Below are 14,630 nucleotides of genomic sequence, written 5' to 3' on the forward strand. Positions count from 1 at the left end.
TGGTGCTGGAAAAGACTCTTACGAGTCCCCTGGACTGCAAGGAGGTCAAATCAGTCCATCCTAAAGGAAATCAACCCTGAGTGCTCATTGGAAGGACAGAGACTGAAGCTGAAGCTCAAATATTTTGGCCACCTAATGCGAAGAGAAAACTCTCTGGAAAAGACCCTGATGCTGGGAAAGACTGAAGGCAAAAGGAGAAGGGGACGGCAGAGGATGAGATGGCTAGATAGCATCACCGATGCAATGAATATGAACTTGAGCACGCTCCGGGAGAGAGCGCAGGACAGGAAGGCCTGGCGTGCTATGGTCCATGGGGTCACGAAGAGTCGGACACGACTAAACGACTGAACAACAACAACATAATATATTATAATTATTGTGTATTATAATATACACAATAATTATACACAATTAACCCTTATCAGCACAGTTTACCTATGACTGGATCAACCTCAGGGATCAGATTCTGCATGCTGATGTGTGCTGTAGGAGGGAGAAATCCACAAAGCACCTCAAGACTGCCATTGCACTCTGGGTATACACTGCTGAAGCTTATCTCAGCTTCAGATCCTTATCCTTCCCCACCTCAGCAGGCATTCAGCCTTAGCAGAGCTGAAAGGGGTCATTGTCTGTTTGGTGAATAAAGGTAAGATGATCCAGATTCACTTGCATTCGCATACAGTCCTTCTGTGTGAGAGGGTCTCCAGATCAAAGCCAGCTTAGGCTGCAGTCCTATGGGTTGCGCTCCTGGTGATCGTAAGCCCCCGAGCCTGGAGGCTTACGAGCATCATATTCAGGGTGGGAGAAGCAGCAGAGGCGATCTTTGCCTCCCCATCCTCCTGCCCTGCATTTTTTTTGCTAGACAGGCTTTTTTGCCTGTCTAGCTGGGGCATTTTAGAGTGGGAAGAGAAGAGGCTGGAGAGGCCTCAGGATCGCTTGTATCCTGGCCTCTCCACTCTCCTCTCCACCCACTAAAACGTTGCCTTTCCCCCCTCTCTGATGTTGAGTTCCTGACCTTGGAGGCCAGCCAGCATGGTTCTTCCTGTGCTGGCTGTGAAGGAGAGGGGGACTGGAACCGCAATTCCTCCCACAGAGGTCGGATCGCCGTTTCCGACCTCGGATCAGGGAATCGGAACTATCCTATGGCTCCTCAGAAGCTCCCTAGGGGCCACAGGATTGCTCCCCTAAGGACGTAAATACTGAAGTATTAAATAAACGTATTAAATGCTAATTTATTAAATAAAGTTGTATTTATTTAAGAGATTTTTAAGAGATATACTATACTTAAGATACTATTAAGAGATTTTTAATAAAATATGGAAAAATTAGATTCAAAAACAAAGCTGGAAAAACGTTAAAAGCATTTCAGACAGTTTAAATGGTTAGTGAAAGATTATTTGCTTAAACTGATGTTGCAAACCAACAAAACTGTTATAAGGCTCTATATTCCACAGACGTACTAAATGTGGAAAATGAAGCAGCGAAACAGGATATCTAAAACGTCCACAGTCACCTTTGCTAGGTGCGGTGCCCGAAGCATTTACATTGTCCGAGTTGGCTAAAATAAGAGATAAAAAACAAACATACATCACTAACCAAAAAGTTAGTAACCAAAAAGGTTAATGTTTTAAATAAACAGCTGTATTTATGAGGTGGCGGCTACCTGACCCTAAGGACCAACCTACACAATTAAAGCAACAACATAGTACTGACCCCCAGGAACTGTACCATTTCAGAATGGGGACGGAGAAAATTGCATGCATAAGCTCCCCCATGTTATAGACACCATGCCTGTGTCAAAACAGCATGTCTCTGGGCAGTGAGGGTTGTTTTTTGATGTGGGGGAGCATTCAAAAATGCAATCCCGCACTTGCATTCTAATTGGTACAGTCCCAGGAGGGCTGCACCACATCAAATGAGAAGAAGCTCCAGGAATGAGGCCCAATATCACTGTTTTAGTGAAAGGGCACATTTGGTTGCATTGCAATTGTGCTGAGAGCATATCTAGATACTGTGCTTCCACCATGTGGTGCCAGTCATCAGATGCTCAAAGAGACTCAGGGTCACATAGGTCAGACGTTATGGGAGGAAACACAAGTTGGTAAAAAAAACACCATTCTAAAGAACTGCGGTTACTACAAAGTCATGTCTGGGAAAGCTATGTGAAACACATGTAGTGGTAAAAAGCTGTAGCAGTGACATACAAACCTACCCCACAAGCATTTTTCAAGTTATGCCACTGTCAAAATTGGATGTTCTGTGGGCTGGAATGTTTCTGCTGAAAATTCAGCAATCAGTGCAAAATTTGCACCGATTCTCCCATGCAAATATATTTTTAGACGTGAACACATTAAAATATATGGGTCTTCTATTTCCATTTTTGACTGATTACCTAATGAAGCTTGTGGTGACACACTAAGGCAATCAACACTTGGTCCATGTTCAGGTTCTTCTAGAAATACAAAAACATCAAGGACAAAAAGTGCATATTAGAAGGATTTTTGAAACTGTATTCCTAGAGAGACCGTTCTCAGCTCCCCCCACCCCACACAGCCACTTGACTTTGTGCTTTCCTAGCCCGTTCCTTTTCCCACCTTTTAAAAACAAGTATAAACTGTGCTGATAAACAAGTATATTGTACTTACCAGCCATACTGAAAGTCTGCATAGACGTAAACTGATTACAACGTGCAAGTTTTGGTATGCTTTTATCAATGGATAGAGTCATGTTGAAGCAGACATTTTTAGAAGCAGTATAAACCAGTCCCTTTGTGTATATTATCAACTTTGAAATACAACTCCCTACTATATAGCATCTATTGCTATCACATACGTAACAATATAATAAAAACTAAGAACACAAAAATCAGTGAGACCCAAGAGTGTTTAGTTTTATATGCACTATGTCAGCAGTTTCAAACAGATTTTTCAAGTGACAAACTATACCTTCTCTGCTTTCTGAATCATTTTCTGAAGAACTCTGTTTTAGAGTAATTGTATCCTGGTGTGCTGACTCCCACTCTGTGTTAATAACCTGTAAAAACGAAAAACTAGTTACTAGTGCCTATCTGGAGTAAGCTCAAAGCAACTAAAAACAGAACTACCTAAGGCACTGCTAATCTCAATATTCATGCTGTTGTTTGATCTATAGAGCCAATAACATATTAGGTAGCTAAGATGTCATAATTCTACTTTCTCACAGTATCTCTCTCAGTAAGGAAAATGAAGAATCATATATTGCACAAAAGTAGTAAGAAAGATTAGGTTCCAGTTACAAAAGGACCCAAACAGTTATTCCATTACTTGCAACACTATATTTTACTATTAGCTTACAGTACATAAAGTTAGCTTATCTGCCACTTCTTAGACTCAACAACCTCATTAGAAAGATTAAAAGCGACATAACTCATGGTGCATTTGATCACAGTTATATTCTGACTAAATAATAATTCAAAGCAGTGATTGTTACAAGACTGATAAAAAGTGACATTTTCACATTTAATATGTAATGCAACTCCTCGATTGAGCAATTAGGCCTGAACAGAGGGTGTGCGATTCTCTTCCTGCCACCAGTGCAAGTGGGAACTCGGGGACTGGGAACTCGTCGGCTACGACAATTAGTGACTGCAGGTACCGCAACACTGTGCCTGCTCAAATGGGTTACTTCATTTACCCTGTTGCTGGACAGATCAAGCTAATGCCTGTACAGGCCACTGCACAGCACAACGGTGCACTGCCTGTGCTATGTGAATAGTCCCGATCCTCATCACCCTGAGAGGTGGCAGGCAAGAAAAGCATGGATCCTCAGTGCTCTTGTGATGGTAGATGGGTTTAGTGCACACCCATGCATGGGCCACAGCTAGCAATGAGAGTTTGCCACTTGAGAAATACTACAGACTTAAGAAGCAAAATTCAACTTATTCTATACCCGAGGAGAAACGTGAGATGCAAAGAAGTCTTCCTCTTTTTCTTGAGGTGACAGAGGAGGGGCTCCACAGCCATCTATCCACAGCTAGAACAAACACAGCAGGTCATCTCAGGATGTTCCCTCAATATCGTATGCTTGAGGCATAATCAGTAGTACATACAAGAATTTTCAAAAAGACAATAAATATCCCTGTGTAATTACACAGGTCTAGACCAAACCCAATTATTTATTTATTTAAAATATTTCTTGGCCACCTTTAAGGACAGAAGGCCTCCCAAGGTATATCGCAGCAATAAAATACATAAAAACAGTTCAAATGTTAAAAATGATAAAAACATAAAGACAGTAAAATACTAATAAAAACAATAAAAGCCAACAATAAAACCGGCAGCAACAACAGCAGCAGTCATATATATTACGAGAAAGCCAAGGTAAAATAGCATGTTTTCAAGGCTGTCTTAAAGTCTGCACTGACAGTGCAAAGTGGACTTGTTCCAAAGTTGTGGGGCCACTGCAGAGAAAGCCCTCTCACGTGTGGTCATCCACCTAACTGCTCTCTTGGGTGGGCAAATGAAAAGGGCCTCTCTTTCTGATCTTAAAGTATGGGTAGGCTGATATGAGTGAAGGTAACTTGGTCCCAAATTGTTTAAGGCTTTAAAGGTCAAAACTAGCACTTTAAGTTGGGCTTGGAAACACACCAGTAACCAGTGCAGCTGGTGCAGTACAGATACACAGCAATGTAAAAACTATTAGAAAGGTTGGAACAGAGACAATTAAGATAAGCAGTTATATTCTTATGACTTGTGTAGCATTTTACTGCAGTTGCTAAACTGCAGACAATCTGTACTGGCATTCATATGCTTAAATGAAGCAATGGTAAGCACTAAGCAATATTTAATCTAGCAGTCTTCAAAACAGAATTCAGTCAACATCACTGTTGTATGTAATGGGCACAGAAGTTCACTCTGAGTTTGGGAATGACACAAGGCAACCCAAAAATAAAGCAATGGATTCTGTGTACTTCGAGAATCCCTAGGTATACAGAAATATATTTGTAAATTAAAAGACCTGTATTTTAGTGTAGTTCTAAAGCAGGAATTAAAAAATGATAGAGTAGATGGTAAATTTAGTGGCGAAGGGGCTTGCGTAACTCAGTGAAGCCACAAGCTATGCCGTACAGGGCCACCCAAGACGGACGGGTCATGGCGGAGAGTTCTGACAAAATGTGTCCACTGGAGAAGGAAATGGCAACCTACTCCAGTATTCTTGCCAAGAAAGACCCATGGAACGTATCACAAGGCTAAAAGAGATGATGCCAGAAGATGAGACCCTCAAGTCGGAAGGTGTCCAATATACTACTGGGGAAGAGCAGAGGGTATTTCCAAGTAGCGCCAGAAAGAATGAAGCGGCTGGGCCAAAGCCGAAAGGTCACTCAGCTGTGGATGTGTCTGGTGGTGAAAAGAAAATCCGATGCTGTAAAGAACAATATTGTTTAGGAACCTGGAATGTAAGGTCAATGAATCAAGGTAAGCTGGAAGTGGTCAAACATGAGATGGCAAGATTGAACATCGACATCTTGGGAATCAGCGAACTAAAATGGACAAGCAAGGGCGAATTTAATTCAGGTGACCATCATATCTACTACTGTGGACAAGAATCCCTTAGAAGAAATGGAGTAGCACTCCATAGTCAACAAAAGGGTGGGAAAAGCAGTACTGGGGTACAATCTCAAAAACGATAGAATGATCTCAGTACGAATCCAAGGCAAACCATTCAACATCACAGTAATTCAAGTCTATGCCCCAACCACTGAGGCCGAAGAAGCTGAGGTTGATCGGTTCGATGAAGACCTACAACACCTTCTAGAACTAACACCAAAAAAAGATGTCCCTTTCATCATAGCAGATTGGAATGCTAAAGTAGGAAATCAAGAAATCACTGGGACAACAGGCAAGCATGGCCTTGGTGTACAAAATGAAGCAGGACAAAGGCTAATAGAGTTTTGCCAAGAGAACACGCTGATCATAGCAAACACTCTTTTCCAACAGCACAAGAGGCGACTCTACACATGGACATCACCAGATGGTCAATATCGAAATCAGACTGATTATGTCCTTTGCAGCCAAAGTTGGAGAAGCTCTATACAGTCAGTAAAAACAAGACTTGGAGCTGACTGTGGCTCAGATCATGAGCTTCTTGTTGAAAATTGGCTTACATTGAAGAACGTAGGGAAAACCACTAAACCATTCAGGTATGACCTAAACCATATCCCTTATGAATATACAGCGGAGGTGAGGAATAGATCTAAGGGATTAGACCTGATAGACAGAGTGCCTGAGGAACTATGGGCGGAGGTCCGTAACATTGTTCAGGAGGCAGCAACTCAATCCATCCCCCAAAAAAAGAAATGCAAGAAAGCCAAGTGGCTGTCTGATGAGGCTTTACAAGGAGATGAGGAAAGAAGGGAAGCAAAAAGCAAGGGAGAAAGGGGAAGATATATCCAACTGAATGCAGAGTTCCAGAGAATAGCAAGGAGACAAGAAGGCCTTCTTAAATGAACAATGTAAAGAAATCGAGGAAAACAATAGAATGGGAAAGACTAGAGATCTCTTCAAGAAAATCGGAGATCTCAAGGGAACGTTTTGTGCAAAGACGGGCATGATAAAGGACAAAGAAGGCAGGGACCTAACAGAAGCAGATGAGATTAAGAAGAGGTGGAAAGAATACACAGAAGAACTATACAGGAAAGATCTTAATGTCCCTGATAGCCACAATAGTGCGGTCACTGAACTTGAGCCGGACATCCTAGAGAGTGAAGTCAAGTGGGCCTTAGGTAGCATTACTAACAACAAAGCTAGCAGAGATGACAGTATTGCAGCTGAACTATTTAAAATCCTAAAAGATGATGCTGTTAAAGTGCTGCACTCAATATGCCAACACATTTGGAACACTCAACAGTGGCCACAAGACTGGGAAAGGTCAGTTTACATTCCAATTCCAAAGAAGGGCAATGCCAAAGAGTCTTCAAACTACCGTACAATTGCGCTCATTTCACATGCCAGCAAGGTGATGCTCAAAATCCTACAAGCTAGGCTTCAGCAGTATGTGAACCGAAAACTACCGGAAGTACAAGCTGGGTTTCGAAGAGGCAGAGGAACTAGAGATCAAATCGCCGACATTCGATGGATCATGGAGAAAGCAAGAGAATTCCAGAAAAGTGTCTATTTCTGCTTCATTGACTACACTACAGCCTTTGATTGTGTGGTCAAGAAGGGTCAAGAAGCAACAGTAAGAACCAGACATGGAACAACCGATTGGTTCAAAATTGGGAAAGGAGTACGACAAGGCTGTATATTGCGGCCCTGCTTATTTAATTTATGGTTGGATGAATCACAGGTTGGAATTAAGATTGCCGGGAGAATTATCAACAACCTCAGATATGCAGACGATACCACCCTAATGGCAGAAAGAGAAGAGGATCTAAAGAGCCTCTTGTTGAGGGTGAAAGAGGAGAGTGCAAAAGCTGGTCTGAAACTCAACATTAAAAAAACTAAGATCATGGCATCTGGCCCCATCACTTCCTGGCATACAGAAGGGGAAGAAATGGAAACAGTAACAGATGTTATTTTCTTGGGCTCCAAGATCACTGCATATGGTGACTGTAGCCATGAAATTAAAAGATGCTTGCTCCTGGGGAGGAAAGCTATGGCAATCCTAGACAGCACAGTAAGAAGAGACATCACCTTGCCAACAAAGGTCCGTATAATCAAAGCTATGGTTTTCCCAGTAGTAACGTATGGTGGTGAGAGCTGGACTATAAAGAATGCTGAGCGCAGAAGAATTGATGCTTTCGAACTGTGGTGCTGGAGGAGACTCTTACGAGTCCCCTGGACTGCAAGGAGGTCAAATCAGTCCATCCTAAAGGAAATCAACCCTGAGTGCTCATTGGAAGGACAGAGACTGAAGCTGAAGCTCAAATATTTTGGCCACCTAATGCGAAGAGAAAACTCCCTGGAAAAGACCCTGATGCTGGGAAAGATTTTTTGAAGGCAAAAGGAGAAGGGGACGGCAGAGGATGAGATGGCTAGATAGCATCACCGATGCAATGAATATGAACTTGAGCGCACTCCGGGAGAGAGCGGAGGACAGGAAGGCCTGGCATGCTATGGTCCATGGGGTCACGAAGAGTCGGACACAACTTAATGACTGAACAACAACAAAATGCTCTAAAAACAGTTAAATATCTTGGTACATATTTATCCGAGTTCTGAAGACGCTGTTTTGAATAACATCAGTTAAAGCGAATGAATGAACATTGGAAACTATTGGAATTCATGGTTTTCACAGGACTGCCCGTCTAATAATTCAGAGAGACAGTTATTTTTGTTTAACACAATTCCCTTATTCCTGACTAAATCCATACTCTGAAATACGCAGAGGATTAGGTGAGGTTATCTGATGCAGAAAAAATCTACAGTAAGCATTATAAGACTTCACAAGAGAAAGTCTTCCAAATACTGCTCTGTGTTACAAGGCTACACAAGTGCCATGGATACTGTCATGGACTGATGAGGAGACAGACTCCTTATGGTACAAGTCTGGAACAACTTTGTTCCATTGCCATCATGCACTGAAAGGTAAAAGAGGGAGATGCTAGTACCTGGTCAAATTTTGATATTTTGGGAAAATATCAGATTTTATTTATTAACCTGTCAACACTTTATAAAAAAAAAATTCTCATTTCAGACAAAGATGGGGTTTATTTATTCTGAGAGAACAAAACAGTCTAAGGCTACAATCCTAAACAACTCACTAGGGAATAAGCCCCACTGAATGTAGTGAGGCTTACTTCTGAGTAAACATGTATAGGATTGTCCTGTAAGTACATGGATGTGATGAGAAAAAATATTACATTTAAAGGTGCAATCCTATGCATGTTTAGACAGGAAAAAAGCCTACAACTCCCAGCATATACCAGCCAGCATGGCTGGCTGGGGCATGTTGTGAGTTATAGGCCTTTTTTCCTGTCTAAATGTACATAGGAGTGGGCCCTTAATTGACTTTTACAAAAAGTAGCAGGCTGTTTTTGAGTATTTATATATGAGGTACTAAATAATTTGCTATAAGACTAAAATATGAGCAGCATAGGTCAGATTAAGAGGAAATTGAGAAGGTCAGAACTAGTAACATCAAGAGTCAGAGCCAGCTTTGGATCTCCAGGAGACAAACCCATTCCATGCCCCTGATAGAGGCCTGATCTGAGTACCTCAATGTAGCTAGCTCCCCACTCTTACTGTCTTCAATGGGGAGGGGAATTAAAAATGAAAATATCTGCCAGCCTGAAAACCTTGATTCTTCTGCCCTGGTCAACATGAACCGGAAGGACTTCAGATGTGGTAGTACATCTGTTACATCGCTCCCTCTTCTGACTCCACTTAGGATTACTCTTCCTGGCTTGGGAAATAACTAGTAATTATGCTATTGGAATTGTTTGAAGAAAACTGGAAAAAGAAGACATCACAAATGTATTTGTTGACAGCTAAAACCAGTTTGGCAAGAGCCAGAAAGGCAAACCAAACACCAGACTAGGACGAACTGATGCAATACATTTAGCACATAATCAACTAATATTAGGAATGCTGGAAAACACAGGGATATTAATATTCTCAGCAGAAACTGGGGAACAGTTTTTGACTATTAACAACTCAATAAACACATAGGTTACCAAGGTATATATTGCGTATGGTTGTAGGAAAGGGACTTCGACTTGCTTTTGTCTCATTAGTGGTGAATAAAAAACTCACTGGTATACTACAAGCTCCCCCAACATGGCACCCAACAGATATGCTGAACAACAACTCTCATCATCACCAGCCAGCAGGGCCACTGGTCATGCTGTTGGGAGTGATGGGAATGATAATCCAACACATCTGGATGGCGCCATGCTGGCAAGGGCTGATATAGCAGATGCAGCCCACTGCTCCCAAAGAACAACCAAGTCAGTTTTTCAAAAATAGGCCTAGCTTTTAGAGTAAATGCCTAACAATTTCCTTCAGTTTTTCATCAGTTAACTGGGAAGAGTAATTACATTCTGTAGCGTGTTTTTTGTAAAGATGTATGAAACAAATAACTGCTAAGCAGCAAGGAAAGTTGCTTGCGTATTTTTAACATTTTGCTGGCACTTCTTTTCTGCCACTTCTACTGCTAATAAGTTTGTTTCCATATCAACCTATTAGTACTATGAAGTATAAATTCTCTGCAACATTTCTCAAATTAAAGGAAAATAAATTATCTACTAAAGACACAAAGATCAGATTATCAAACCTACCTATCTATTAAGCCATTGAGGGAAGTAAGAATCAGTTCATTTCTCGCAATGTGTCATAAAAACTTGCCTACCCAAACCCTAAACTGTGCACAGGTCTGTGTTTTACTTTATAAATATACAAAATTTGAAAACTACAAAACCAAAACTTATACAATGTTACAAATACTGGGTTGGGTACAGACTCGCCAGGAGTACAACTCTGCTAACTGGATGCTTCCACAGGCAGAAGAAGGGTGCCAATTTTTGCCAATTCCTTCTTTTTCCTGCAGCTCCCTAAATCTCCCAAAAAGCTTCTCTGAAGGGCTTGGAGACCCTCTAGAACACTGTGGGAGGTGATGCAGAGGACCACAGGGGGGAGGTAGAACAATGTCCCCTTCCCTCCAGCCGGGAGCCTTAGAGCCTTCCCAACTGGAGGAGCCCTTCTTTTCAAAGAAAAGCAAATCTGAATCCAACCCATTAGGAATACAAGACTCACAAACAGTATTTAACCTGAATGTATATATTTCCGCTCATATAAAACAGAATACAAGAAGAAAGATCAGGAAGAAAAACACATCTTCAATGTTCATTCCAAAACATAGTAGATTGCAAATCACCTCTGAACAAAAACGATTTTCTTGAATAAAATTCCCCCCTCGCAGCTTGTATAAAGTAAGATATTTTAAGTAATATAGGCATATATAACACCCTGAGAACGCATTCAGATATCGCAAAGGTGTAAAACTGATGAACACTTCTTTTCAAAACAGTACGTGATCATAACTCTAATGTCATTGGTACATTTATTTCCCACTTATTCATATATATTATAAATATACACCAACTTCCAGAATGTCTTGATCTTGTCACATTTCCAATATATACACATTTCCAAAAAATCTTGTATCTATTTGTAAAATGTTTGACTATTAAAGCATGAGATACTGCTGGTAGTATCTCTTAAAAATTATTTATATTAATTCAAAAGAAATCAGTATTTTGATATATGGCCATTCATCAACAGATAACATTCAAGTTTGCCTATTAAACCTCTTCCGATCGTGTAGGTGATTTTTTTTTTTCTTATATAGCACCACCAACACACTCTGGCAACTCTTGTGTAACTTTTTGGTGAACAAGGTTGTACTTGGTATAGCAAGGCAAGATCACATGTTGGCAGTTGGGGTCAAAAATATTTCATTTCATTCAAAACACAGTAATCCTTCTGCCAATTCCTTATAGTAATCACTTAAGACTATTAAGTGCTTGGCACACTTGAAATATAATTCATTAGTTCCGATACAGCATTTTTTTTTATCTTTCCAGATTAACTGCATGCAATTAACATAACTAGATACATCTGAATGCTGTGTGATTTGTTACTCGCACATTTTATAAAAGTTAAACTGACTAGAAATACAACATTGATCTAGGAACAGAACAAACAAAAATCCATGAATGTTGTAGAGTGCAGTTCACTTACATCAGTACCATACTTCCGTGTTGCCTGAGCTGCGAGAGATTTAATCTTTTCCCTGTAAAGTTGAGCAGCACGACTGCTGTACTTCGCATTGGTGTCACTTGTTGTGCAACCATATTGATGAAAAAATGCAGACTGCAAAAGAAATAGACAGCATATGTGCGTGTGTGTTTAGTTGTGCATGGATTTGTTCCCCTAAGACACAGATGGGAAATCTGCGGCCCGCAGGCCCAATTTAGCCTTCCTGGCCTCCCCATCTGGCCTGCAAAGGCCTCAGGCAAGGCCTCTTCTCCTCCCTGATCACCCTCAGAAAAGTGAGGGTGATCAGGGAAGGCAAGGGGGGCATGAAGCCAGCGCCAGACTGAACTGACACCGCACGGAATCGCTCCGGAAGAATGTGGCTTGGTCTGGAGCCTGCTTCGCCCACCCTCGCCTAAAAGGAAAACAAATGTATCTAAGATTTCACCAGTTAATTAAATCAGTCAATTTGTGCCTTACCCTCTACTAGGAAGGCTGAAAGCAGGTTCCGCTACATGTTCAAACCCATGTTTGCATCCATACGGGATACAAACTTGATTTTAAAGAAGGGAAAAAAACCAAGATTCTCAGAAAGCTGAACTCTCTGCACCCAAAAGCTCATTGCTAGTTGCTCTGGGAACCTGCTGGGGCTGAATAGTGGGGTAGAAATTTATGTGTAAATGCATGAAGTGTAACTTTTTTTGTGTTTCACAAAAACCGCAGCATATACAGCCCTGCTACTAGGTATGAGACAGATTTCTGGGAACCAGGGAGAAAACAATTTTTAACATATAAACTTACAGCATTAGCATTTCCTCCAACTTGCATACACCTCAGTTGAAACCATGACCAGTTAGAATCTAATTCTGTAGACCTACCAAAAAAAAAAAAAAATTCAGTACATTTAACATTAAAATTTAAACAGCTACACAAGCAGCAGAGAGAGGATATTTTTTACTGTTGTGCCCACAAAGCCTTCGAAGTTACCACTGCCTTTAAAAAGAATCTTTGTTTATTATGAATTAATTTTCATTTTACTGTCAACAAATTTGGAGGCCAGCTGTTAGGCAGAAAGGCAAAATATAAGTATTTTAAATCGATAAATACAATGGCAATACCTTTGGGAAAATATACCTTTGTACATGTAATCTAGAGATATTATAAAAATATTCCACCTAAGGGTGGGCCTCAATTGAACTTGAATCTCTTCTCATATTACTTCCTTTAGATCTAGCCAAAATTATTTAAGTATTCACAATACAGTGTGAATGTGAGTATTCCAAAACTCCTCTCAAAGCCAGGATTGGCAGTGGCTACCTGTCAATTATATGCTCAGTGGTAAACCTGGATTTGTTGTTGCATAACATGTGAAAATACCCTTAAGCATGTTTTAACTGTGCACTGACTTGGTATGGTTCCCCCCCCCCCAAATTAGTTTAAACATTTTCCCATCAAGTGAACAATGAAGCAATACAGATATTCCAAAGAAGCCCTTTGCTCTTCTCATCCACGCAGCTCCAGCTTTCCTCTGGCCCACTACCACTTTTTGGTGCTGTCACTCTATTCCCTCTCCCTACCTCTTTGGGTCTATTCCAGATGCCTGCCAGGATCAGAAAGGCAGAAGACATTGAGCTGCCTGGGTAGCCTCCATAGATCTTTGTTACAATAGGACAGTACAACGGAAGCTGGGGATAGGGATGATTTTATCTCACTTGTTGCTTTAGAGCAAATATCTTAAACTAGCTACTATGCTAAAAGACAAAATAAATCAGCCATATGTAAAACCTGCATAGTAATATCCCTTTTAACTCAAGGCAACACTAAATTATATGGATGGCCAGGACATCTCGAGACAGAAAAGAGAATACGAAATGCTTTGCCTTCAACACTGCTGCTTAGCAAAGTGGTATATCAAGTTAGCCCTCCCCAAGGCTCCATAATTTTGCCTTGGCTTAGCAGCTAGCCATTACTTGTAGTCACCACTAATCCTTCTCCCTCCCACAAATCCTCTGGCACATGTAGAGAATGCGGGAAAGGGACAGTTGGACTTTGGAGGAGGCTGAAGCAGTGGGAGAGACTCTTCTGCCTGCTCAAAAGTCCAGTGCAAGGTGAAACAAGATCCTTCCCTTCTTACAAGTCCTCTAATGTACCCTAAGCTTGTCAAACCTTGAAATAAAACATTCTGGTACCTGCACAGTTCCAGAAGGCAGAGCCCTATGGGGTTAGTAGGCAGAGACACTATTGTGGCCAGGTGTCCTGTTTTCTTCTTAACTGCCTGGTATTTTAAGGGCTGTCTGGGAAACTGTTTTTTTTATCTTTCTGGTACTGGACAAAAAGGATGAGAGGAGGTGGACAAAAAGGATGAGAGGGGGTAATCTTTTCTTTTTTTCTTGTAACATAATTAAGCCAGCAATTGAGCTGATTTGCCTGCTGCATGGCATGAACTGAAACTTCACCAGCCTCTGGGTAAAGAGGGAACTGAACTGATGTTGTTTCCATTACCTTTACATTGTAAAAGCACTCAGCAGATAAAGCTCAGCACTCAGCAGATAAAGCTCTTATCTCCAATCAGCTGCTGATTGGAGATAAGAGCTCTTCCCTGCTGAAGAGACTGGGCCTGGGGAGGAAGCTGCTGAATAATTCAGTCCTGTTTATTTTGTGGACTTGTCCTGCTTATTTCTGAGCAGACGTGCAGAGGCTTGGTATTTGGAATGATATTTAATACTTGCCAATTTTTAATCTGTGGCAAATATTTTTGGCATTGGGTGTAAAAAATGATATTCAATCATATGTTTGGAAGAGAGTAAGAGGAACTATTGAAAACATTTTGAGCCCTAAAAGACCAAAATCAAAAGAGAAAACTGCAGATAACGTGGAACATGGAGGGAGCAATCCTAT

At 41.0% G+C, this 14,630-nt stretch overlaps 1 protein-coding gene across 8 annotated transcripts in view; it reads right to left on the reverse strand.

Moving 5' to 3' along the window:
* ARFGAP3 (ARF GTPase activating protein 3) overlaps positions 1-14,630 on the reverse strand; it is a 51,006-nt gene that overhangs the window by 26,366 nt on the left and 10,010 nt on the right. For 4 of the 8 annotated variants that reach the window (XM_084811206.1, XM_084811212.1, XM_084811207.1 and 1 more), the window contains 6 exons: positions 12,534-12,606; positions 11,718-11,849; positions 3,928-4,011; positions 2,946-3,033; positions 2,393-2,452; positions 1,514-1,558 (listed from right to left, as the gene is read on the reverse strand). In XM_084811206.1, the coding sequence (XP_084667332.1) occupies positions 1,514-1,558; positions 2,393-2,452; positions 2,946-3,033; positions 3,928-4,011; positions 11,718-11,849; positions 12,534-12,606 (482 nt within the window). The remainder of the gene's footprint in view (positions 1-1,513; positions 1,559-2,392; positions 2,453-2,945; positions 3,034-3,927; positions 4,012-11,717; positions 11,850-12,533; positions 12,607-14,630) is intronic. The other 4 variants (XM_084811209.1, XM_084811213.1, XM_084811208.1 and 1 more) reach the window with 3 other exon arrangements.

Source organism: Heloderma suspectum, chromosome 7, assembly GCF_057233095.1.
Source record: "Heloderma suspectum isolate Gila_16-S chromosome 7, 16-S_ref, whole genome shotgun sequence".
NCBI lineage: Eukaryota > Metazoa > Chordata > Lepidosauria > Squamata > Helodermatidae > Heloderma > Heloderma suspectum.